Consider the following 26,177-nt stretch of genomic DNA (forward strand, 5'->3'; position numbering starts at 1 on the left):
TGTAAATATCAAATTTTAGGTGCTAGATATGTAAACACATAAGAATTGTGGGGTATTTTTCTAAATCCCTAAAATTAAAATCTATTTGGATTCAATTTTGATTAAGATATGCATAACAAAAAATAAAGTCTTCAATGGCCAAAACATTTACTAACGAGCTTTATGGATCATAAGACATGTATACTTAAAGAAGTGATCACCAGTTGTCAATGTCTATCAACAGTCGAAAAAATGTGTCCATCTCATATGTTGAAATGTCAGTTGTCATGTGCTAACTATGGAGAGACGCTGATCTCACTTATCAAAGTGTCGGCATGACATGTATCAACCGTCAATATGACCTATCAAACTCCCAACAATTGTTCCTTGGGGTCAACTAACTGCGGAAATGAAGTTCATTGCTAAAGGATTAACATATATCATTGTCCATTTATGAGTCGTTGTCTCCAACGTCATCGTCTTTTCATTGGAATGTCAGAAACATGATTCGTACTGTACAGTCTATGATTTTATATTATTTTCTATCTCTATAGTCCCACAAGGGTAGAAGGTCATCTATGAGTCAAATAAATAGATGTACCCACGCACTTCTCAACTGGATTTGCGCCATCCTCTTTCTTATCATCCCTTTCATCCTCTCTTTCTAGGGAGACTAGGAGTTCAAGCTTGTGGGGCACGTCCACATTCCATCTTTTGCGTCCTCACAAGTCTCTCCTGAGATGTATGAGGTCGAGAATGATACAAAACTCTATATCCTAAAATGATTCATTTTGATACTTGACCCAAAATTTCTTTTATAATACAAACTCAAACATTAGTCAATCATAACATCTCCAATCTAATTTTATTTTGATTTCAAAGTTGAAAATGAGTCTCTTACAAAGAGAGAGAGAGAGAGAGAGAGAGAGAGAGAGAGAGAGAGAGAGAGAGAGAGAGAGAGAGAGAGAGAGAGAGAGAGAGAGAGAGAGAGAGAGAGAGAGAGAGAGAGAGAGAGAGAGAGAGAGAGAGAGAGAGAGAGAGAGAGTATGTGATTTTATATGATATATATAAACAACTAGAATGCAAGTTATTAAGCTTCATCTTACCGTTTAAGGGAAATCTAAAATTAGCCCTCTACAAAGCTTTCAAATTCTTCTAAATTGATGTGATATCCAATTTGAGTTTTTTTTTAATTAAAATTGTGCACCTCATCCTTCTAAATCATCCTGAGATTAGTTGTTGAATCAAACTTTGTGTTTTATTAGGCAGCAATGATGTGAGGCAGAGGACAAACATCTATTACTTGTCGTTCATCAGATTGTTATTTGTTAGAAGATGATTTCGATATGTTAATTTCATTTATTTTATGCAGGGCTTTGATTTTCTCTCAGAGATTATTAATTGCTCGAAAATTAATTTGAATTTTTGCTCAGATCAAGTTCAAATCGAAATAAATGAGCCGACCTATGAGCCAAAACCTTAAAGCTACTTTTTCAAGCGAATTTCGAGTCATACTTCGAGTCATACGTGGATCGGCTCGAATTATTTTTTATTTATAAAAATTATCTATAATGCTAAATTAAATCAAATATAACAATCTACTAGTCGAATTCAAGGTGAAATGAATTTAAATAACTCACTATCTTGTTTTGATTTTGGGTCAGAACAAACCGATTTCAAGCTACAATGGATTCAAAAAAATCAAATTTGAGCCAGTTAGTTTGATTTTTTAGTTGGATTGAGCTTGATTTTAGTTAGTTGAGCTAACTCAAAATCGAACATAACAGCCAAATGTTGTGGTATATTCGAAATTTAAAACGATCGACAATGAAGTGAAAAATAGAACTAGAAAATCACACCAGAAAAGAACACAGATTTACATGGTTCGGCAAATTGCCTACATCCACGGCGTTGTAGAGGATTTTATTAATTGAGAAATTTACACCGTTTGATCACAACGACAATTACAGGAGAAAGTCTTTCACTTTCTCACTCTCTCTTCTCCTCTCTATACTGAGATACACCGAAGAAGAAGAAGAACATATAAGTGAAAAAACCTATTTCTCTTCTGTCACAAACCACCAAGAAGAAATCAAGCAGAACAACCTTCTTCTTCCACTATCTTCTTCTTCCTTCTACCAAACACGCAGAAACAACTAAGAGAGAGCACCTTGAGAAAAACACCTTTTTCTTTCTGTCTGAGATTCCTTTGACCAGTAAGCCACACCAGCAAAGCACCAACTGCAGCCTTGCAATCCCGTGAAAACACAATGCCTTGCTTTCTTGTCACGAGAGAAGAAGAAGCAAAAGAGAGAGAAGCCTAATTCGTGAAAACAATTCGGTTCGCAGCAGAGAGAAAGCGGTATCGGGAAGGCAGTCATGGGAGTAAGCGGACGGGAGCGGGAACATGTGCGATCTTTTTTTTTCGTGTAACTGTCTTCAGACTAACAAATCTCTCACTTGGAGACCGGTACACAGACAACAATGTTTATTCTTCAAACTGATGTCCTCCACTAGCGGCGTAGCCCTTTTCTTCAAACATGTTATCATCCACCTCTGCAACTCAAGGCCCCTGTCTTCAAGCTAGAAAACCAACTGAATGTGTGCACAACTTTAGTTTCTCCAGAGTAACACCCTTTGTCAACATATTAGCAGGGTTCTGGCTTCGACAAATTTTCTCAAGCAACAACTGTCTGTCATCCAATAATGATCGTATGAAGTGATACCTGATCTGCATGTGCTTAGTCCTTGGCTGAAATGTTGGATTCCTAGCAAGGAATATGCGCTCTGACTATCACTATAGAGTATGCCCATCTGATCCTTCTTGCCTAATTCTTTCAAGAAGCTCTGTAGTCATATCATCTCATTTGCAGGCTCTAACACTGCTATATACTCAGCTTCTGCAGTAGACAACGAAACTGTCTTCTGCAGATTAGAGCCCCATGATACTGCAGTGTCACCAATAATATAAATATAGCCTTTAGTACATCTTCTTGTATCAATGTCTCCAGCTAGATCAACATCAACATAGCCCCATACCACTGAATTCTTTCCTGCGAAACACAAGCAAGTTTCTATAGAGGCTCTTAGGTACCTCAAGATCCACTTCACTGCTTCTCAATGTTCCTTTCCAGGATTACTCTTGTATCTGCTAAAAACTCTCACTGCATGGGCAATATCCGATCTGGTGCAAATTATAGCATACATAAGTGAACCAATAGTTGAAGCATAAGGAACCTTACCATGTGATCTCGTTCCTCCTCTAACTTGGGTGACTGATTCTTGTTGAGTCTGAAGCGACTTCCCAAGGGTGTGCCAACTAGTTTGCTCTTATCCATGTTGAACCTGTTAAGTACCTTTTTCACATACTCAGCCTAAGAGAGTCTCAACATGCCTCTGACTTTATCTCTGATAATTCTCATACCAAGGATTTGTTTTGTCGTTCGCAAATCCTTCATTGCAAAATGCTTTGACATCTACTCCTTCAGATTTTTTATCTCCACAATACTAGCACTTGTAATAAGCACATCATCCACATACAACAGTAAGATGATATAAAAATTGTCAAAATACCTGACATAGCAACAGTAATCTGCCTGACATTTGTTATACCCTGCACTGTGCATGAAATTATCAAATTTCTTGTACCACTATATAGGAGCTTGCTTCAGGCCATACAAGCTCTTCTTCAATCTGCAAACTGACTCTTCCTTCCCTGTAACATGAACCCTTCAGGTTGGTGCATGTAGATGTCTTCTTCAAAAAGAAGAAATGTTGTCTTCACATCTAACTACTCAAGGAAGAGATCTTCAGTAGTCACCATAGACAGTATCATTCTGATGGTTGTAAGCTTCACCACAGGAGAGAAAATCTCTGAATAATCAATATCATGCTTCTGCTAAAAACCCTTTATAACAAGTCTAGCCTTGTACTTCTTACTGTTAGCATGCTCAGTCTTTACCTGGTACACCCACTTGTTGTGTAATGCCTTCTTCCTTGTTGGAAGATCTGCTAACTCCCAAATCTGATTTTCTAGTAGAGAACTCATCTCATCCTTCATGGCTAGCTCCCACTTGCTCGAATTTTCATCTTGCAAGGTTTTTTCATAACTCTGTGGTTCTCCACCATCTGTCAACAAAATGTAGTTCAAAGTTGAAGAATAACGCTGTGGAGAACGTCTAGCCCTTTCTGACCTACGAACTGCAACTGTAGGGGTAGACTGCTCTGAAACTGACTGTGGAACAATAGGATTGGATGCCCCGGATCCACTCTCCTCATCACCAACATCTCTATCCTGCACTGTGACCTCTGGTAAATCATCAAATCTTACCAACTCAGATTCCTTCGATGTTGTTTCAAAAACAGTATTGGACTTGTCCTTGTACATAACATTCTCGATGAAAATCACGTTCCTGCTCCTAATAATGTTCCGACCCTGATCATCCCATAAACAATATCCAAATGCCTCATCTCCATAACCAATGAAATAATATTTCTTTGACTTAGCCTTAAGCTTGCTGCAAGCATCATAATTAATGAGAATATAAGAAAGACAACCAAAAGTCTTAAGGCGAGAAAATTTGACCTCTTGATCAATCTAGACTTGCTCAGGTAATTCACAGTTTAATGGAACAGATGGCCCCCTATTAATCAATTAAACTGCAGTACTGACCGCTTCTGCCCAAAAAGTAGGTGGTAGTCCGACGTACAATCTCATGCTTCTAGCCCGCTCATTAATGGTTCTGTGCATGCGCTCTGCAACACCATTTTGTTGTGGTGTTCCTGGAATGGTCTTCTCCATCTTAATTCTCTGAGCTGCACAATACTCCTTGAACTCACCATCAATGTACACACCACTATTATCAGACCTCAGACATTTTAGCTTTAAGCATGTCTCTGTCTCAATCATGGCCTTCCAAGTCTTGAACACACTGAATACATCAGATTTATACTTCAAGAAATAACCACATTCTTTTCTGCTATGATCATCAATGAATGTGATGTAGTAACGAGAGTCTCCAAGAGATGTTACTGGAGAAGGTCCCCACACATCTGTGTGTACAAGATCCAATTTTCCTACCTTTGGCTTCCTGCCATCTTTCAAGAAACTGACATTCCTCTGCTTTCCCATAATAAAACTCTCACACATACTGAAATCAATTGACTTCAGTTCAGGTAGCTTGCCTCTGGATTGAAGTTCCTTCATACCTCTCTGACTCGTGTGGTCAAGTCTGCAATGCCACAACTCTGTTGTGCTTTCTGTAATAGTAGTATCAACACTGTTAATTAAATCAGTAGTCATATAAATTGTACTTGTTTTCTTCCCCCGAGCCAGTACCAGTGCTCCTTTAGTAACCTTCTAGGTGCTATCAGAGAACACATGCTATCAGAGAACACTACTGAATGTACACACTCATCAAGCTGCCCAATAGAATTGAGGTTCTTCTTCAGTTCAAGAATGTGTCTAAACTTTCGCAGAGTCCACTTGTTCTTTTTTGGAAGTGCAATGTCAATATCTCTCATCCCTACCATGTTCAGAGCTTCTCAATCTGCCAGATATAGTTTCCCAAAGTCACCTGCAACATAATTTCGCATCAATTCCCGATAGAAAGTTGTATGGAAAGAAGCCCCTGAATCCATTATCTAGTCATCAACAGGACTATGACTTGCCAGCAGTAGTGCATCATGTGATTCTTCAGTTACCGCATTTGCACTGTCATTCTCCTTCTTAGGATTCCTGCAGTTCCTCTTTATGTGGCCAGTTTTGCCATAATTTAAGCAAGTTACTTGTTTACCAGGCCTTGACTTGCGCCTTCTTCTGTTCTTTGATTTTGATCTTCTCCTGCCTGTTCTGTGATCTCCCTCTGGAATCAACATTTAATGTCAAACTTGAATATGAGATCTCGCCAGAATCGTTCATGCACACATTGTCAAACTTGAATATGAGATCTCGCCAGAATCGTTCCTGCACACATTCTCAACCAAAATCAAATCATGCATATCTTCAAATTTCAAATTTGTCTTCAAATTTCAATTTTATTTTACCTGTAGAATTACTGATAGTCATCCTCACAGTTTCTCAACTATTTGACAATGAAGCCAACAAGATCAATGCACGTATCTCATCATCAAATTCAATTTCCATAGAAGATAATTGATTTGTGATAATATTAAAACCATTCAAGTGTTGTACAACAGACGTACATTCCGCCATCTTCAAATTGAATAACTTCTTCATCAGATATAACTTATTATTCGCCGGTGGCTTTTCATACATACCTGATAGGGCTGTCATAAGATCTGCAGTCGTCCTCTCCTTGACGACGTTGTGTGAAACAGACCTCGATAGGGTCAATTGAATAACCCCAAGAACATGCCTATCCAACAGATTTCATTCAGCCTCATCCATTCTTTCAGGTCTTTTCCCCAATAACAAAAGATGAAGCTTCTTCCCATAGAGGTAATCCTCTATCTGCATCCTCCGGTAACCAAAATCTGTGCCATCAAATTTTTTGATCCTTGAAACCTTCACTTCTTCCGCAGTCATTAGCTCTAATACCAGTTGTTGTAGTATATATGAAATTTAAAACGTTCGACGATGAAGTGAAAAATATAACGAGAAAAAACACACCAGAAAAGAACACAGATTTACGTGGTTCGACAAATTGCCTGCATCCACGGAGTTGCAGAGGATTTTACTAATTGAGGAATTTACACCATTTGATCACAACGACAATTACAAGAGAAAGTCTCTCACTTTCTCACTCTCTCTTCTCCTCTCTATACTGAGATACACCGAAGAAGAAGAAGAACATACAAGAGAAAAAACTGAAAAAACTATTTCTCTTCTGTCACAAGCCACCAAGAAGAAATCAAGCAGAGCAACATTCTTCTTCTACTATCTCTTTCTTCCTTCTGCCAAACACGCAGAAACAACTAAGAGAGACCACCTTGCGAAAAACACCTTTTTCTTTCTGTCGGAGATTTCTTTGACCAGTAAGCCACACTAGCAAAGCACCAACTGCAACCTTGCAATCCCGCGAAAACACGATGTCTTGCTTTCTTGTCGCGAGAGAAGAAGAAACAAAAGAGGGAGAAGCCTAATTCGCGATAACAATTCAGTTCGCAACAGAGAGAAGGCGGTATCGGGAAGGCAGTCGTGGGAGTAAGCGGACGGGAGCGGGAACATGAGCCATCCTTTTTTTTTCGTGTAACTGTCTCCACACTAACACTAAAAATTAGGAGTGTAAGTGTGTCGCAGAGCGGCTCGCGGAGTGGGCGGGCCGGCTCGACTACTGGCTTGTGGACTTAGGTCAATGAGCAAACAAGCCAAGCTCAGCTAGCCCCGACTTGTCTCATTAACTCCCGTGTGTCGGCTCTTTTAAAAAAATATTAATATAAAATATACTGAAAATATAGTAAATTTGATGATTTTATCTTAAAATTATTTAAAAAATAATTATAAAATAATATTTTATATTTCATATTAAGTAAATTGTTATTATTTTTCATATTATTATAACATTATTTTAAATTAATATTATTTTTATCTCTTTTATAATAAATAAACTTCTAAATTTAAGATGCAGCTTGAGCTCAAACACAATAAAATTAATCAAATTGAATCTCAAATTTTACTTTGTACAAGCAAACTCTTCAATTCTGATTTTCAAAGTCAACAGTAAACAGTAAACAATATATTCTCTCCTGCGTGCGTCGTTATCAGCCGGGGTGGCACCGCTCACCAACCCATGCGCGATCAACGCCCGACTGCAAGCCGCTCAAATTCAAAACGCAAATTTTTTTCATACTGCAGTTCTGATCTCACCGTCTACGCCATTTCGCCACGTTTCATCCTAGATACGTGGCATGAGGTGACGTGCGGACAGCAAAATTCAAGGTAGTGTGGTGCAGCGCCAGAGATCCAGCATTAGATGACAACTTCCTACTATCGGAAATCGAACCTCTGCAAAACCTCAAATTTGTTAGGGAAAATTAAATAAAACACCAAGAGAAACTTAAAAAGCTCAAGTTTTGCAATCCGTTCTAGCGAGGGAAAATCTGTTCGTGTTTGGCAGCAAGTTGTCTCCGAGCTGACGACATTGTCATCAAAACAATTTTTTTTTTTTTTCCTTTTGGAAGTATTAGGTCGAGATTTCTTCATCAGATTCTGTTATGATGATTTTTCACCATACCCGCCCCTTTTTTGAAATTTGAATCCATGGGCTAATTTGTGCGCGGAGTAAGAAGTGTGGACTATCTTCACTCTGCTTGAAACTCAACCGCTGGTCATGGTTTCAGCTTCCTGGCATTGTGAGGGTTTACTGGTTAGTTTCATGCTTTTTTCCTTCTTTTTGCGCTTGTTTTCAGGGCTATCCTGGTTAATTTTGCGCCGCTTCGTGTCACGCCAAAGGGGGAAATCAGAGACGTAAAAAGTTGAAACTCTTTCTCGGATGAATCGGGACCTCCAAATAAGGAATAGATTTCTCCTTTGTTTTTCTTCTCTTATGTGATGACAGCTCGCATCAATAAAGCTTATATTCCACTTTTCTGTGTTGTCTTCTATTAAAATCAGTAGGATTTGATGTAATGAGGTTGCTTTTGTTAATGATTATTCGGCTTTTGTTGCATTATTTGATCGAATACATCCTTTGAGCTATTCGTTGGGGCTTGTTTCTGTCCACCTATTTCAGGAAGCCATTCTACCACCTTGAAAAATATATATTCATTGCTTTGTCTGCAGGGATTCTTTTAAATTAGTATTTTATTCTTACAAGTCACGTGAAGATGAATTCTTTCAAGTCTATTAGTTCTTACAAGCAGGGAGTATGATGCGAAGGATAGATGCAGACCGACCTTTATAACTTGAGAAGGTGTGTGCTGCCCTTTCCCTGTTCCGTGGAACTGAAAATAACATCACACTGAAACTTCTGAAGTTCATGGCTGGGAGGGAAAATTCCAGAGATCATTCCATATTCCAGCTGGAAAAGGATGTAAGTTTTATTTCTTTAGTTCTTTTTCGTCGTAGCATGATAAGTAAAAAAAATAGTTTTTTTTAAATGCCTCATTTGTTTCTTGGGTTTTTGGCATAAATTTCAGGTTCTGAATCTACAACTATTGCTGCAAGAGGAGATCAAGTTGCACGATGTTCTTGAAAAGGCTGTAGAGGATGCTGCATTTGAACTGTCTGATCTATCATGCCTCCCAAATGATGTATGTTTTAAATGCTTTTGTTATTGCTCGTTACTTTTAAGACATTAAAATTTGGCCATTTTAAGAATCATATCGTGTTCTTGTTTCATGATGTTGTTTGAAGTTAAATCATAAGCTGTTGAAATCCTTTTTGAACGATTTATACACATACCACTTCACTCCTATGTATCTACATATGTAACACCTAAACTTCAATTTTTACATATACGCCTCTTTTTTATCGATAACGTTATAATAGTGGTATTTCTGATGCAATATGAAAGATTTGGTGGTAAAAAAATAAAAAAAAGTGAAGTATAGGTGTTACTTCAAAGACTAATATTACTAAAAGTTATGCTACTTCAAACACGAATATTACTAAGAACTTTGCGTGGTTTATTAAACTAGGCTTGAGTACTTTGTTTCAATTCATATATGGCTTTTGGAAGCTTACAAATGCTGTCTTTTTTAGCAACGTACTTATGAAGTTGCTACATATCAAGCATATTTAAATAGTTTTCAATAGATATGGGTTGTAGATATTCATTAGGGGTGAGGTTAATCCTTAATTAATCTTGCCGGTTATGTATGTTGACACAATTAAACCAAGCAACAGGGAAAATATCTCGAAATAATCAATTTCATCAGCGTATCTGTATTTCTCAGGGACTAATTACTAGTAAGATTTAGGGGGCATTTATGCTAATTCTTGTTAAAGGTTACTAATAACTATTTTAAATTTTATTAGTAAATCTTGTCATTCGGGTATTTAACAAATCAACAAGCCTCATTAACTCTTCTTCATCACACATTACTTTGAAGTGTGAGTCAAGCTAGCTTAAACTATACTCGGTAATGATCTCACTGTTGATGTGGAGCCCGTTAAACGAAAATGAATAAATAAATAAATAAATAAAATGTCGTAACCACCCCCACTCCTGCACCTGAAGAAACGGCTCCCGCCTTCGCTGCATTCCGCCTCACCTGGTCCTATTGCTGCAGTTGGAATCGGGATTTGTCTCTTGTGACCGAACCAAGGTGAGGTATTCCTTCAGTTTAGCTTACGGAATATGGGAAGGAAGGAGTTCTTGCTTGTGTTGAAGACAAGAAGGAAGGAGTTCTTGCTTGCATTGAAGACATGAAGGAGTTCTTGCTTGCGGTGAAGGCAGGAAGGAGTTCTTGCTTGAGGTGAAGACAGAAAGAATGAATTGTTGCTTGCGGTGTTTCCTTCCTTTGAACTTGTCTTCTATTGTGGCTCTCGGATATAGAGAGAGAGGACGTAAGAAATTTCTTTCTTGTAATTATCGACGTGATCGGACGGTGTAATTTCCTTAATTAGTAAAATTCTCTGCAACTCCGTGGATGTAGCCAATTTGCCGAACCACGTAAATCTGTGTTCCACTGTGTTGTTTTCTAGTGTGAGTTTTATCGTGCTATTTTATTCGCTTCGTCGTCGATCGTTATATTTTTATATACCACAACAACTGGTATCAGAGCAAATGATTGCAAATGAAGTGAAAGTTTCAGGGATCGAGAAATTTGATGGCACGGATTTTGGTTATTGGAGGATGCAGATAGAAGACTACCTCTATGGGAAGAAACTACATCTTCTGTTATTGGGGAAAAGACCTGAAAGTATGGATGAGGCTGAATGTAATTGTTGGATCGACAAATTTTGGGGGTTATTCGATTGACCCTACTGAGTTCCGTTGCACACAATGTCGTCAAGGAAGGGAGGACTGCAGATTTTATGGCAGTACTGTCAAGTATGTATGAAAAGCCATCGGCGAATAACAAAATATATCTTATGAAGAAGTTATTCAATTTGAAGATGCGTCTATTTTACAACATCTGAATGATTTTAATACCATCATAAATCAATTATCATATGTGAAAATTGAATTTGATGATGAGATACGTGCACTGATTTGTTGACTTCATTGTCAAATAGCTGGGAAGCTATGAAGATAGCTGTCAGTAATTCTGCAGGTAAATTTAAATTGAAATTTGAAGATATTCGTGATTTGATTTTGGCTGAGGAGGTGCGCAGTAAAGATTCTGACGAGATCTCAGGTTCGAGTTCGACACTAAATGTTAATTTCATAGGGAGATTACATGACAAGAACTCAAACAAAGGAAGATCAAAATCAAAGAACAGAAGCATGAGCAAGTCAAGGCATGATAAACAAACAAAATCAAAGAACAGAAGCAGGAGCAAGTCAAGACATGATAAACAAATAACTTGTTGGAATTGTGACAAAACTGACCACATAAAGAGGAACTGCAAGAATCCTAAGAAGGAGAATGACGGTGTGAATGTGGTAACTGAACAATCACAGGATGCACTACTGCTGGCAGTTCATAGTCCTGTTGATGACTGGTTACTGGATTCAGGAGCTTCTTTCCATACAACTTTCCATTGGGAATTGATGCGGAATTATGTTGCAGGTGACTTTGGGAAAGTATATCTTGCAGATGGAGAAACACTGAACGTGATAGGAATGGGAGATATTGACATTGCACTTCCAAACAAGAACAAATGGACTTTGCAAAATGTTAGATACATTCCTGAACTGAAGAAGAACCTCATTTCTGTGGAGCAGTTTGATGAGTGTGGACATTCAATAGTGTTCTCTGATAGCACTTGGAAGGTTACTAAAGGAGCACCGGTACTAGTTCGGGGTAGGAAAATAAGTACGCTATATATGACTACTGATTTAATTAACAATGTTGATACTACTGTTGCAGAGAGGACAACAGAGTTGTGGCATTGTAGACTTAGCCACATGAGTCAGAGAGGTATGAAAGAGCTTCAGTCCAGGGGTAAGCTATCAGGACTGAAGTCAGTTGATCTCGGCATCTGTGAGAGTTGCATTATGGGGAAGCAGAGGAATGTTAGTTTCTTGAAAGGTGATAGGAAGCCAAAGACAGGAAAGCTGGATCTTGTACACACCGATATGTGGGGACCTTTTCCAGTGGCATCTCTTGGAGGCTCTCGTTACTACGTCACATTCATTGATGATCATATCAGAAATGTATGGGTTTATTTCTTGAAGTTTAAATCTGATGTATTCAGTGTGTTCAAGACTTGGAAGGCCATGGTTGAGACAGAGACATGTTTAAAGCTGAAATGTCTGAGGTCTGATAATGGTGATGAGTATATTGATGGTGGGTTCAAGGAGTACTGTGCAGCTCGGGGTTCCAGGAACACCACAACAAAATGGTGTTGCAGAGCGCATGAACAAAACCATTAATGATCGGGCTAGAAACATGAGATTGCACGTCGGACTAACACCTATTTTCTGGGTAGAAGCGATCAGTACTGCAGTTTATTTGATCAACAGGGTGCATATGTCCTATTAAAATGTGAATTATTATGTGAATTATTTGAAGAAGTCTGGAGTGGGAAAAAGGTAAAATTTTCTCACCTTAAGACTTTTGATTGTCTTTCTTATATTCTCATTAATTTTGATACTCGAAGTAAGCTTGAGGGTAAGTCAAGGAAGTGTTATTTCATTGGTTGTGGATATGAGCATTTGGGCATTTGGATATCGTTGATCAGGGTCGGAAGATCATAAGGAACAAAAATGTGGTTTTCAATGAGAAGATTATGTACAAGGACAAGTCTAGTACAGTTTCTGAAACAACACTGAAGGAATCTGAGTTGGTAAGATTTGATGATTTACCAGAGGTCACAATGCAGGACAGAGATGCAGGTGACGAGGAGAGTGGATCTGGGGCATCCACTCCTATTGTTCCATAGTCAGTTTCAGAGCAGTCTACCCCTAAAGTTGCAGTTCGTAGGTCAGAAAGGGCTAGACGTTCTCCACAGCATTATTCTTTAATTTTGAACTACATTCTGCTGTCAGATGGTGAAGAATCTCAGAGTTATGAAGAAACCTTGCAAGATGAAAATTCGAGCAAGTGAGAGCTAGTCATGAAGGAGGAGATAGATGCTCTGCTAGAAAATCAGTAGATCTTCCATCTGGGAAGAAAACATTACATAACAAGTGGGTGTACTGGGTACAAGACTATACTTGTTGTAAAGGGTTTTCAGCAGAAGCACGGTATTGATTATTCCGAGATTTTCTCTTCTGTGGTCTCTAGATTTTCTCTTCTGTGGTGAAGCTTACAACCATCAGAATGATACTGTCTATGGTGGCTACTGAAGATCTCTTCCTTAAGCAGTTAAATGTGAAGAGCCTTTCTTCATGGGGATCTTGAAGGAGACATCTACATGCACCAACCTGAAGAGTCGTGGTACAGGGAAAGGAAGAGTCAGTTTGCAGATTGAAGAAGAGCTCGTATGACCTGAAGCAAGCTCCTAGACAGTGGTACAAGAAATTTGATAATTTCATGCACAGTGCAGGGTACAACAGGTGTCAGACAGATTACTGTTGCTATGTCAGGTATTTTGACAATTCTTATATCATTCTACTGTTGTATGTGGATGATATGCTTATTGCAGGTGCTAATATTGAGGAGATCAATAATCTGAAGGTGCAGATGTCAAAACACTTTGCAATGAAGGATTTGAGAGCGGAAAAACAAATAATTGGTATGAGAATTGTCAGAGAGATAGAGTCAGAGGCATGTTGAGACTCTCTCAAGCTGAGTATGTGAAAAAGGTACTTAGCAGGTTCAACATGGATAAGGCCAAATCAGTTGACACACCCTTGGGAAGTCACTTCAGAATCAACAAGAATCAGTCACCCAAGCCAAAGGAGGAACAAGATCACATGAGTAAGGTTCCTTATGCTTCAGCTATTGGTTCACTTATGTATGCTATGGTTTGCATCAGATCAGATATTTCCCATGCAGTGGGAGTCGTTAGCAGATACATGAGTAATCCTGAAAATGAACATTGGGAAGCAGTGAAGTGGATCTTGAGGTTCCTAAGAGGCTCTGCAGGAACTTTCTTGTGTTTCTCAGGAAAGAGTTCAGAGGTACAGGGCTATGTTGATGCTGATCTAGTTGGAGACATTGATACCAGAAGTACTACAGGCTATATTTATATTATTGGTGGCACTGCAGTTTCATGGTGCTCTAATCTGCAAAAGACAATTTCATTGTCTACCAAAAAAACTGAATATATAGCAGTGTCAAAGGTTGCAAAAGAGATGATATGGCTACAAAGTTTCTTGAAAGAATTAGGCAAGAAGGATCAGAAGGGCATACTCTACAATGATAGTCAGCCAGAAATCAGCATTTCAGTCCAGGACTTAGCACATTCAAATCAAGTATCACTTCATACGGTCATTGTTGGATGACAGACAGTTATTTCTTGAGAAAATTTGTGGAAGCCAGAACCCTGCTGATATGTTGACAAATGGTGTTACTCTGGAGAAACTGAAGTTGTGTGTTGCTTCAGTTGATTTTCTAGCTTGAAAATTGAGACTTTGAGTTGCAGAGGTGGAGGATATCAGTTTGAGGAAGAAGACGTTGTAGTCTGTGCACCGATTTTCAAGTGAGAGATTTGTTGGTGTGGAGCCCGTTAAAAGAAAACGAAAAAAATAAAAATAAAAATAAAATGCCGCAACCACCCCCACTCCCTCTCCTTAAGAAACAACTTCCGCTTTCGCTGCATTCCGCCTCGCCTGGTCCTATTGCTGCAGTTGGAATCGGGATTTGTCTCTTGTGACCGAACCAAGGTGAGGTATTCCTTCAGTTTAGCTTACGGAAGACGGGAAGGAGGTGAGGTATTCCTTCAGTTTAGCTTACGGAAGACAGGAAGGAAGGAGTTCTTGCTTGCGTTGAAGACAGGAAGGAGTTCTTTCTTGCGGTGAAGGCAGGAATGAGTTCTTGCTTGAGGTGAAGACAAAAAGAAGGAATTGTCGGTGTTCCTTTCTTTGAATGTGTCTTCTGTTGTGGCTCTCGGATATAGAGAGAGAGGAATTAAGAAATTTTTTCTTGTAATTATCGACTTGATCAGACAGTGTAATTTCCTCAATTAATAAAATTAATTAATAAAATTCTCTGCAACTACTCCGTGGATGTAGTCATTTTGCCGAACCACGTAAATCTGTGTGTTCCACTGTGTTGTTTTCTGGTGTGAATTTTATCGTGCTATTTTATTCGCTTCGCCGTCAATCGTTTTATTTCTATATACCACAACACTCACTAGCGAGTTTATTGAGCCACGAGCCTTAGCTCAAGCTCAAACTTGAGTTTGTATATTAAAAGAGCTTGAGTTCTGGTTTGATGTGGCTTAGCTCTTTCGTTCATGAGTTGGCTTGATGTCTAGCAACTGATCATTTTGATGCATTCTCAGATGAGCTATATATACATATATATACCACAATGTAAAGCATTAAATACGAATAGCTTCCTTTAGACCATTTACATTTGCATTTAACGTCGTCTAATCTTTAGTTTTCTTTGGTTCTCTTACCTCTCTTTGTTTTTTTATTTTTTTAAAATGAATAAGTAAAGGTCTTAGAACCATTTTTTTAAGTATCGAGTGCTTCAGCCATTGGTCACTTCAATGCCTTTATCGATGAGATGATCCTGTGGCAATTTGAGTCCATTGTTATTGTTATAAGGTGAGCTTGAGCTCACTTTTTTTATCTAGATTTAGGCTCCAACTTGAGCTCGATCTTGCATTTTAGTAGGTGATCCGAGCTTGAGTTAGTTATTTAACTTGGCTCGACTGGTTTATACCGTTAACCCTGTTGTTCTTGTTGATATCTTCTTTAGTGGATTTCTGTTGCAACTTCATAGGTACAATTTAGAAGGTGAAAGTTGTGGGCAAAGATGAGGGTTAATATTTGATAAGTTATGTTAACTAAAATTAATTAAATAAGATATATTAAATTAAAATTAAAACTTATTTTAATAATTTGCATTAATGAACTAAAAAGACATTTTTAAACAAATTAATATTATTTATGCTTTAACTTGATTAAATAGAATTTATTATATTTAATTTGCATTATAAACCATTAGTTACTGATTATTTAGGATATTAATATTAATTAATTACTTTTTAATTGAAAAGGCAAAATTAAATAAAAACTTTATTAATTAAAATCATGAATATCCAATTTGATAAATTAGATGCATGTCCCTGTTAATTGAGAAATTAAAATAATATTAATAAGTTATGATTATCGCCAATCTCTAATAATGACTAGATTACAAGCTAGGTGCCATAATACCATGGATATCATTACTTATTAGATATTTTGAGTTATGTTCTTGTTTATTTAATTTTTTTCACATTTTCATCTGGCAGGTCCTTGAAACTGTCATCGCTTAACAATACATGAATGCTTATATGCTTATACTCACTTGCTTATGCGCACATGTAATATATAAATTTTGTCTCTCAAAAACCTTTTTCTCTTATATTGTTTTGCTTTTCTTTGATATTTTCTAATATTTGAACCTTTTGGAAGTAAGTTGTTAATAGAAATTACAGAGAAGAATTTTGTATAGTTTTTTTTTTTTTTAATTGTAACATCTGTTTGACCAAACTATTAAACATTTTAATGGGTTTTCCTTTCAAAAACGTTTTTCACATATATCTCTTCTTTTGATTCCTACTAACAATATTCTTATCCCGAAGCATTTTGGCACTATTTTTGTTGAAACTGGATTAGTCAATTTTTTTTATATTATTTACTCTATTCAGTGAAGCTATCACCTCCTAATTCGTGATTAATGCTACCTGTAGGCGCAAGAACTTTTGTGTAACATTACAACGTTAAAGAATACTGTAGGAAAACTTGAGGAAGAGATGATCTATTTAAATTTTCAGCTCATTCAAGAACGAAATGAGAGAAGGCTTGTTGAATATCAGTTGAAGCAATTGCCAGGATCACTACAGATTATGTACCCCATTGCACAGGTAAAGGTCCCTACAATATTCAACTCAACATCTATGGTTTATTATATTGCTTATAGCTGTTTTACACACTTAAAAGTCATATGTTGAAAAAGAACAAAAAAAAAAAAAAGTTGCGTAATCTTGTCTGTCATATAGACTTGATTTGCATTATATGGCGAAATTTAATTTTTCAATTGATAATTATTTTTTCTGTACTTAATATTTTTGTGATCATTATTTTTATTCGCTTTATTCTTATTTGTTTGTCCAGCTTTACCACATTTGCTTTGATCCTTTTACTTTCTTTTTAAAATTGATAGCAGTTTACTATAGCATATGTTTGTTGTGTTTGAAATTAACCTTTATTTTTTAATGTTCGATAAAGTTCGCGTAAGTTCTTGAGGAAGAAGAGGCACTCTTTGAGATCTATGTTTTTAAAGCTGATGGTGGTGGTCTTCCATATAAAGATTTTCGTTATATCCAATTGGCAAAATCATTTACTTCGACAAGCCTCTTTTCATTTTTTTCTCATTTCTATTCATATTTCTCTCATAGATAAAATATATTTATTGAAATTTTTATTTAGATATAAGAAACTTTCATCAATTTTAATTAGTGTGCTATTCATCATTGAGGTCTCATGTTTTACTACAAAATTCAATTGTAACAATTAAGCTTCTACAAACACTAAGCTATTGTCATCGGAAGTCTTCATTTGCGCACTTCCTTTTTCTAAAAAATTGTATTGTATTCTATTGCAAGTTGCACAGGATCAAATCAAGCTTAATGTATGGTGGCATCAATTCCATGCTTTAGGTAGTACTCAAATAGTCTATGGATTACTTAGCAAATTGTCAAATGATATTATATAAGATTTATTATCATTAAATCATTAATGAGGTACACATGGTCACATTGATTTATGGGGTCTAACATAGCTTATTTTATCGCCCAAATTTTATGTTAAATAGGGCATTAAAACTTGTCGGACAGTGTTTTCAAAAGCTTTTTATGGGTGAAATACTTTTTTTAACTAATGGATTTACATACCCTACTAGTGTTTTTAATAACTATCCAAATAAAATAATTCATCAGGTTTTTTTTTTTGTAAATGTGTTTATTCATCTTGCATCATCTAGCTTATATTAGGATTTACATCCCTTTTAATTTATTCTATTAATGTGTGAATGTTGATGAAATTGTTAAGTGAAAATAACAATTTGTTAAAACTGAAATTGTTAATGTATGAAAATATATTCTGTTTGCAGAATAATTTGTTTAAAACATTCATAGAAATCTTATCAAATATAAGTTAATCTATGATTATCTAACAATTTAAAATCCAACTTTAAACCATTATTAACCTTATGAATTATTCAATTGTGCATAATAATTAATAAAGTTAATTTTAATGCATATTTTAGTTTTATTTTAAGAATATGACTAGTTATTTAATAAAGGATAATTAATATATTTAATATACCTATATTATTTAATTTAAATTAATCTAAAATTAAGATTATCAAAGGTTTGTGTTGTGAGATTGAATCAACTACCAATTTGCATGATAAAAATTAAACTTTTGTTTTATAATCTTGTAGAAACAATGCTTATGCTTCTATTTGACCAAATTGAGCACTGCCTTTTCATTTATAAGTAAAACAAACACAGTAAAAAATGAAACAAGGCCAAAGGACTTACCATTAACTTTACTCTAGCTCAAATCCATTCCATCATGCTCATGACTTACAATCCAATAATTTCAAGTGATATAGAAACATCTTGCTCATAAAATAAGAAGAAAAAAGTTTTTCATGAGTTGGTAATTATGCCAATTCTAAAAAATTGTTCTTTGCACTTGTTTGCATGCTATATACATTCTTTCTGCTTTTAAAATTTTGCTATTGCTTTTTATTGTTACACTAGTTAATTCCTTTGTGTTTGAATTTCACCTATTGTTTTGTATAGTTGTACCATTTAACCTGTTGATATAATGTTTAATGTTACGAACACTCATTGACAAAAATAATCTAGTATACTTGCAATTTAATTTGATACCAACTACATTCTTCATCAGGCAACTTTGGATGATTTGGCTCTAGAAGAAGAGGAGGGACCTACTGAATTGATTCAACAGTTCGCAGCAATTGAACGAGTACCTCTTAAAGGTGTTTTGAATCACCTCCATCCTAATAAGCTTTCTGAGGAGATAGTTCGTTGCATGAAAGATATATTCATCTCCTTGGCAAATTGCCATAGTTTTCCCTCAACATTTTCTTCACCAGAGAGTTTTTGTTCTTCTTCGTCACCACAAGGGCACATTCCAACCTTTTGGCCACTATCTGAGCTGACGTCAATTTCCTCATGGAGACATAGTTCTCAGGTGGATATTCAATACAACAATGATGTTTTAACTACCGGAGGCGTTTTTGATCCATATAAAGTCCGCGAAAAATTGAGTTGGATCGATATTGGTAATTATAGTTTAGTAAAAGAGGTTTCGTGGATGTCTGTGGAGAAGAAACAACTTGAAGCTGCTTCTGATTTATTAAAGGTGTTCAGGTTGTCTCTAATCATTGTATCATTTTTGATCAAATGCTTTTGTCTAGTTCTGCCTGCAAAATTACAACAAATGTGTCACCGAACCAACCCGTTTTAATTCTACCTACAACCTCTACCTATGATATTAAATCCTTTTTTTGGGATTTTTTAGCTTTATCTCATTAGATTCTACATATCATGTAGGCCTACTTTTACTATGTTATTATTATAAATTGAATTACACGAATATTTTTTTGTGTGAATTATTTTTGCTGTGACCGGCATATTTCGTTTGATTATTGGAACTTGGGAGGAAAGGACTGGTATGTATTTGTAAAATAGTAGTAGAGTGTGTTCCTTCTACATACATCGAAGGCTTTGATAGCGTTAGTAAGCAGAAGTTTATTTGGATTCTTGTTGCCCTCCTTTTTATCTGTCTTTGTTCTTAATATTTCATGTCGAGTGCACCTCAATAAATAGGTCATTGTAGAGCAGTCAAATTAGCTGTTTCATGAGATCCTATGCGTGGTCCTATACTTGTTTAGTTGTTCAACTGAGCTTTTTTGGTCATCATTTTGCATTAATTTTTATTTTTTTTTCCTCCAAGTTCTATTACCATATGTTAGCATTTTAACACATAAAAGATAAGCAAATTCTCTCAAAAAGGATTTCTAGGTTACCACTTTATTACTAGGAGACCCTTTTTTTTTAATGGAATGACTATTAATTTGTTTCGATTTTTTACTCGAATATTCCTTATATTGACAGATCACTTGTTGAGCAGTTGACTGAAGTAAACCCTATTCATCTTAGCTACCCTGAGAAGTTAGCCTTCTGGGTCAATTTGTACAACGCACTCATTATGCATGTATGGCACTAAATTATTTTTTCCAGTTTCTATGGCTGCTTAACAATACTACCTTTATTTTTCCAGGAAATTAGAAATTTATCATTGGCAATCTAAATCAAAATGCTGTTTTTTTACTTAAGTATTTTTCTCTAGGCTTATCTTGCATATGGTGTTCCTAAGAGTGATATGAAGCTCTTCGCATTGATGCAAAAGGTATGTTCTCACGCTACATACCCATAGATGAAATATACTCACATGCCAATGGTTTTCTTCGAACAATTGGTGCAAATATCAAAATATGTGTTAAGAATAATTAAGGCTGATTTTTTTAAGTCGTGTAGCAATTATTTTAGAAGTTTTACTTATCATTGGTTCTTTGTTCTAAGGATTGCTGTCATTCGTAATTGAGCTTCGATCAAATAATAGTTGGCAATTCTTTTTTTAGACTGCGTTTTGTTGCTCATACATCACTTGTTTATTGTGATGGGATTGGTTTGATTCACTTGAGGTTATTTTGTTCCAATAGACTTGTCTATGGAAGCTTGTGGATGGATTGGGTTGTAACTGGGAGTTTGGCAGTGGATTTCTAGCAATTTGTTGGTTCCTATATATATATATATGATTTTTGTATTATTTTATATATTTCTTTTGGAGGATTTCTAGATTTGTATTTTATTTTTAGCGATTTAGTTTGGAAGTTGTTGCCATTGTTTCATGGTAGAAGTGATTTGGTGTGTTGTCCCTACGGATAAGCTAGTCTTTCATCCTTTTTGTTAGTTATGTTAAACTTGAGGATTTTCTTATGAATATTCTTATTTTTTGGATTTTTTGGTAATCTATTCTGATAGATTTTGTGAGCATCACAATTCATATCCAGGTTCCCTATTTTGTGTGGAATTTGAGAGTTTTAGTGTAACAATCTGAATGTTCACCCATCAAGGTATTATTCCTTTGGCTTAATGGCCTCACAATTTCGCCCCATTGGTGTAATTTCACCGAAGGTCACCCATCCTAGGGAGTCTTCCCATGCGAGCACGCTTAAGTTTGGAGTTTCTAATAAGATTTCACCATTACATTGAACAGCGCCTCAATATTTAAGAGTTTAGTTTCTTTCTACTTAAGAGGTTTTACAATCTCCCTCACTTAAATACTCTGTCTTCTTTAGTGTCTATACCCAAAATTATCTACTGGGAAGATAGAACTCTAGAGGTGACCACTTCAAATTAAAGATGTGGCTCCCACTATGTAGCACTTTATCTCATCTAGGTTTCGAGACGTGGCTCCCATAACGCACACTTTTTTTTTTAATGATATTTAGTTCTTAATCTTCTAAATGGTGCAATGCTCTGATACCATTTGTGATAGCTCGAACTCTCACCCATCAAGCTATTCTCCGCTTTGGCTGAATGGCCTCACGGTTTTGCCTCGTTCGTGTAACTTTCCAAGAGGTCACCCATCCTAAGATTGCTTCCATGTGAGCATGCTTAACTTTAGAGTTTCTAATGAAATTATTGTTATACCAGAAAGCACTTCAATGTTTAAGAGTTTAGCTTCATTTTACTTAAGGGGTTTCAGAATTAGATAAAGAGATCAATATACTTTGTGTTTATAAAAGGGGTTTTGAGGCATGCAAAGGAAGAGTAAAGCTATTTTCTAACAATCTTTTGGTCAGCATGTTATTTATTCCTTCTTGATAAGAGGGAGACTTGGATTTGTGGGAGTGGTTTTCTCATGCACAAATGAAGGCATGATTTGGTGACTTCATCTTTATTTTCTATTTCCTTGAACTTTTGTTATTGGTTTGAGCTTGCCCATTTAATTTTGATAAAATTACTGTTTTACAAGTTCTCTTTATATTACAATGCCATTAAATTATTATTAGAGTTCGATTGCTATGTATTCAACAACTTTCTTTTGAAGTAATGAATAGTTACCAAATTAAAAGTTTGTGATATGCAAATCAATGCATGTTTACATGATATTTTGCATCTTGTTGTAGATTTTGATTAACAAAATCTTATATTCTACATCATATTTGGTATTGGTGCTCGAGTTTTTATCATAATATCTTATAAGAAATTTGACGTTTATTATGATAACTTGCAAATCAGAACAATGGCTATGTGAAACTTAAATCTGATGGTACCTAAATGGCTTGCTTAACTCTGAAAAATTCATTTGAGAACTCATAGAAATTAAGAGTTTGAAGAATGGACTCATTTAATCAAACAATGTATTGATCGAATGCTTGGTAAAAAAAGTAGAAAGCATCTGATTTTACTTCATATCATGAAGACATGAACCCCAAACCAATGTGTTGGACTTTGTTCTTTTATCTCTTTTCATCCAATACTTGTCCATACAATAACTTTTTTTTTTTTGCTAGAAACAAAAATAAATGTTATTATTGTGTACACTATTAAAAGTGTGTTAAAAGGTATCTTGCGCATTGGTGGACAAAATTGCATGTGATTACTAATGAATTTCCTTGCTGGAAGCTTCAGTCATGCTTATGTTTACTAGTTGAATACTAAATAAGCAATTTGTTGAAGCAAAAAGTTTCAGATTGAGGAAAATTGATGCAAATCTCAACGCTCTACTGTTGTACAAAACAAAAAATTGTGCTCTTTATGAAAAGTTTTTGAAATTTGAAGTTTTATTTGAATTTTTATAGTTTAGTTATTATTTAATTTATTTAAAATTTTCTAGTAATGAAAAATTGTGCCCACTCTGCACGAATCAGAAAACCAAACAGAAAAGGCAAAAGCCTGAAGTTCTCTGTCTAATTGTTTGAACTTTGAAGCCTGTTTTATGCTATTATTAATGAAAACATCTATCATAAAATACAGTCTCACCTAATGCTAAAGAAGACATTAATAGGACTGCACCCTCATGATTAGTTTATTAATCAGTTCATTTTGCAAACTTTACTAACTATGGCTTTTTTGATGTTTAACCATTATAACCAAGTCTGTAAACTAACACTTTTTTGTCTTGTGATCCATAAACCTTGAGAATAGAAAAAAAAAAATCGGCGTACTTGGCAGTAAAATACTGGAAAATTTATTTTTCATGAAATAGTGTGGCGATTCAGATGTAGATAATTCTACCTTTTTAATGATTTTTATTAATAAGACTTGTATACATACCACATATTTCTATGTATTTACATAGTTAACGCCTAAACTTCAATTTTTAAATATATATCATCTTACTCATGCATAAAAAGGTATATTCCACTTTATAAAAGTTAAAGAAGTGATATTTTTGATGTGATATGAAAGAATTGGAGTATATAAATGTAATAAGTAAACTTATACGTAAAAACATATAAATTGAGTGGCATGCATATAAATGCCCCTTCTTATTATCATTATTACACTTCATCCCACTCATTGACAGATTTTTCACTGTTACTCAAATTTGTGTTTTAGTTTTTGTTTTGGATACTTTCAGCTGTTGTATGAAGTATTTTTAATCATATTTGTTCCTCACAGGCTGCATACATAGTGGGAGGTCACTCATACAGTGCTGCTTGCATTGAGTATGTTGTATTGAAGATGAAGCCACCCATCCATAGGCCACAAACAGTAAAGCACATGCTCTATAGATTGTGCAGACCCCTTTTTTATGTGATAATTTTATAAGGATATTTTAATTGAAATTGTTGGCTACTTTTATTGCTTTGCGTAGGCGTTACTTCTTGCACTTCAGAAGTTGAAACTATCTGAGGAGCAGAAGAGGTGTTCGATCGATACGTATGAGCCGTTAGTTACATTTGCACTAAGCTGTGGAACATTCTCTTCTCCTGCAGTAATATTGCTTCACCTCTATCCATTTCTATATATATATATTTTAATTATTTTTAAAATTTGAAAAGAAATACCTGTATCCACTTTGCATATTAGAAGCTGTAGATAAATGTTGTTAGGAATACTTTAGTCAGTCAATGTTTTGAAAAATAAAAGTGTATTAGCATTGGACTCGCAGGTAAAAGTTTACAGTGCAGGAAATGTGAAGGAAGAGCTCCAACAAGCTCAGCGCGACTTCATTCGTGCTTCCGTAGGGATGAGCAACAAAAGGAAGCTTCTCATCCCAAAGATGCTCCACGCTTTCACTCGAGGATTTGTTGATGAATCAAACTTACCAATCTGGATATCTGGATTCTTGACTCAGCAACAAGCAGGCTTTGTAGAACAATGCATCTCCCAGAGAAAATACAGCTTGTTGGGCTCTCGCAGTTGCGGAGTAATCCCTTACGACTCTCGATTTCGTTATCTTTTCCTACCCGAAATATTGCGCTGATGATCGAACGCCAGCTTGCAGCATTTGTGGGATCCGTTAAAAATTAAGTAGTGAGAGTTTTTGTTGGCCAGTGATTAAATCTTATTCTCCAGAATCCAGCGCTAAAGTTCTGGTTTTGTTGGGGAGCAGGGAATGGAGCCAACTATATGTGATCAGAGTGAGCTTTTGGTAAGGAGGATATCTAAGACATGTTGGTAGGCTAATTTGTGAAGGGCATTCCATGTTTTGGTTTAGTGGAGTTGCTAGTGCAGTTCCTTTGGTCTTCTACTGGAAGACTAGCTCCAATTGTATTTTGAATCCAGTGAAAATTTTTGAGTTGTCTGTTAAGGATTCTACTTGTTTAGTTGATAAAGAACTTGAAAGTTGTGGCCAAATTTTATGATTGAATTTTGCATATATTTAATTGCAATGTATTAATAATTTTTAGATTGCATATTAGAAAAAATGCATCTTTTTGGATTAAACATTATGATTTTTTTTTTCTAGTGATGTGAATGTGAGTTTGTCATGCATGGTGGGTGGGTGGTTTTGACAATATTATTCTTTCTTTGTATATTGGCAATATGCAATTTGCAATTCAAATTGATGAGACTGCTCATGTCCTTGAGAGAAAAGAATTTAGATTTTATGGAATGATTCTTTTTTGAAGTAAACTACCATTTATGTTTAATGATCAACAAATTCTTTTTCGAATTACACTATCAACTATATTTAATGATCAACAAATTTAATTGAATTAGATTAACAACTCATTGCATGCATGGTTTCAAGTAGTGGTGCTTCGAGAATATCTAATATTTCAATATCTCTAGTAACTTAAAAAAGATAAACTTCAACCAATGAATAGTGATGTTGTGGACTCTGACAAATTTAACCGTGCTTCAAAAAACTCTGTATTTTTAATTTTTATTTTGTTGAGAGAGTTTTAGATGGTCAAATTTTAGAATGCAGATTGGAAAGTAGATACGATATTACTTGAGATTTCATCCTCATTTTGTGATTAATTTTTTATTTTGGGTTCAGAGTTTTTTATAGGCGCAAGCTCCTATAATTAATTACCCCTCTCGATAATGAGAGAGTACTTTTGATTAATGCTAATCATTATTAAATAAATATTTAATATATATAATAGCAGCAACATATGATTTTAAGTAGTAAAATATATCACTTGAAGCTTAAAATTGATGGCGGCGAAATAAAAATGAAACTCGATCAATATCTTACGGTTCCGTCATTCCGGGTCATTGTGATCCCTGATCAACTTAGTCAGAGGAGAGTCAACCGAACCTGACAGGATGATTCTTGTCAGCATCTATGGGTTACGTTGTCCAAGAGATAATTATAAACCTGGGGTGAATATTTGTAGGTCTTCTAATAGAAGTAATCTCCATCCAAAATTAATATTAAAGGTCAAATAGATGTAATCCCCAACTTAACACTCAGAGCACAACATAACCATTGTTAATAAAGAGCGCTCTTGCA

At 35.6% G+C, this 26,177-nt stretch overlaps 1 protein-coding gene across 3 annotated transcripts; it reads left to right on the forward strand.

Moving 5' to 3' along the window:
* Positions 1-7,720: 7,720 nt before the first annotated feature.
* On the forward strand, positions 7,721-25,062 carry LOC110029578. Of its 3 annotated transcripts, none has more exons than XM_020731930.1 (10): positions 7,721-8,306; positions 8,723-8,972; positions 9,079-9,192; positions 16,847-17,020; positions 19,077-19,561; positions 20,309-20,408; positions 20,544-20,603; positions 23,888-23,980; positions 24,084-24,203; positions 24,381-25,062. In XM_020731930.1, exons 2-10 carry the CDS (start codon positions 8,919-8,921, stop codon positions 24,693-24,695), a joined length of 1,515 nt encoding a protein of 504 aa, XP_020587589.1. In that variant the 5' UTR covers positions 7,721-8,306; positions 8,723-8,918; the 3' UTR covers positions 24,696-25,062. The 3 variants fall into 3 exon arrangements, with proteins under 3 accessions (XP_020587589.1, XP_020587591.1, XP_020587590.1); XM_020731932.1 differs by having other exon boundaries at positions 8,790-8,972; XM_020731931.1 differs by having other exon boundaries at positions 8,803-8,972.
* Positions 25,063-26,177: the final 1,115 nt, after the last annotated feature.

This window comes from Phalaenopsis equestris, unplaced genomic scaffold (genome assembly GCF_001263595.1).
Source record: "Phalaenopsis equestris unplaced genomic scaffold, ASM126359v1 Scaffold000595, whole genome shotgun sequence".
Classification (NCBI taxonomy): Eukaryota; Viridiplantae; Streptophyta; class Magnoliopsida; order Asparagales; family Orchidaceae; genus Phalaenopsis; species Phalaenopsis equestris.

Coding starts and splice junctions, on each gene's coding strand:
- LOC110029578 (XM_020731930.1), top strand. CDS start 8,919: ATGGCTGGGAGGGAAAATTCCAGAGATCATTCCATATTCCAGCTGGAA. Junction 23,981..24,083: donor CCATCCATAGGCCACAAACA/GTAAAGCACATG, acceptor TGCTTTGCGTAG/GCGTTACTTCTTGCACTTCA. Junction 24,204..24,380: donor GAACATTCTCTTCTCCTGCA/GTAATATTGCTT, acceptor TTGGACTCGCAG/GTAAAAGTTTACAGTGCAGG.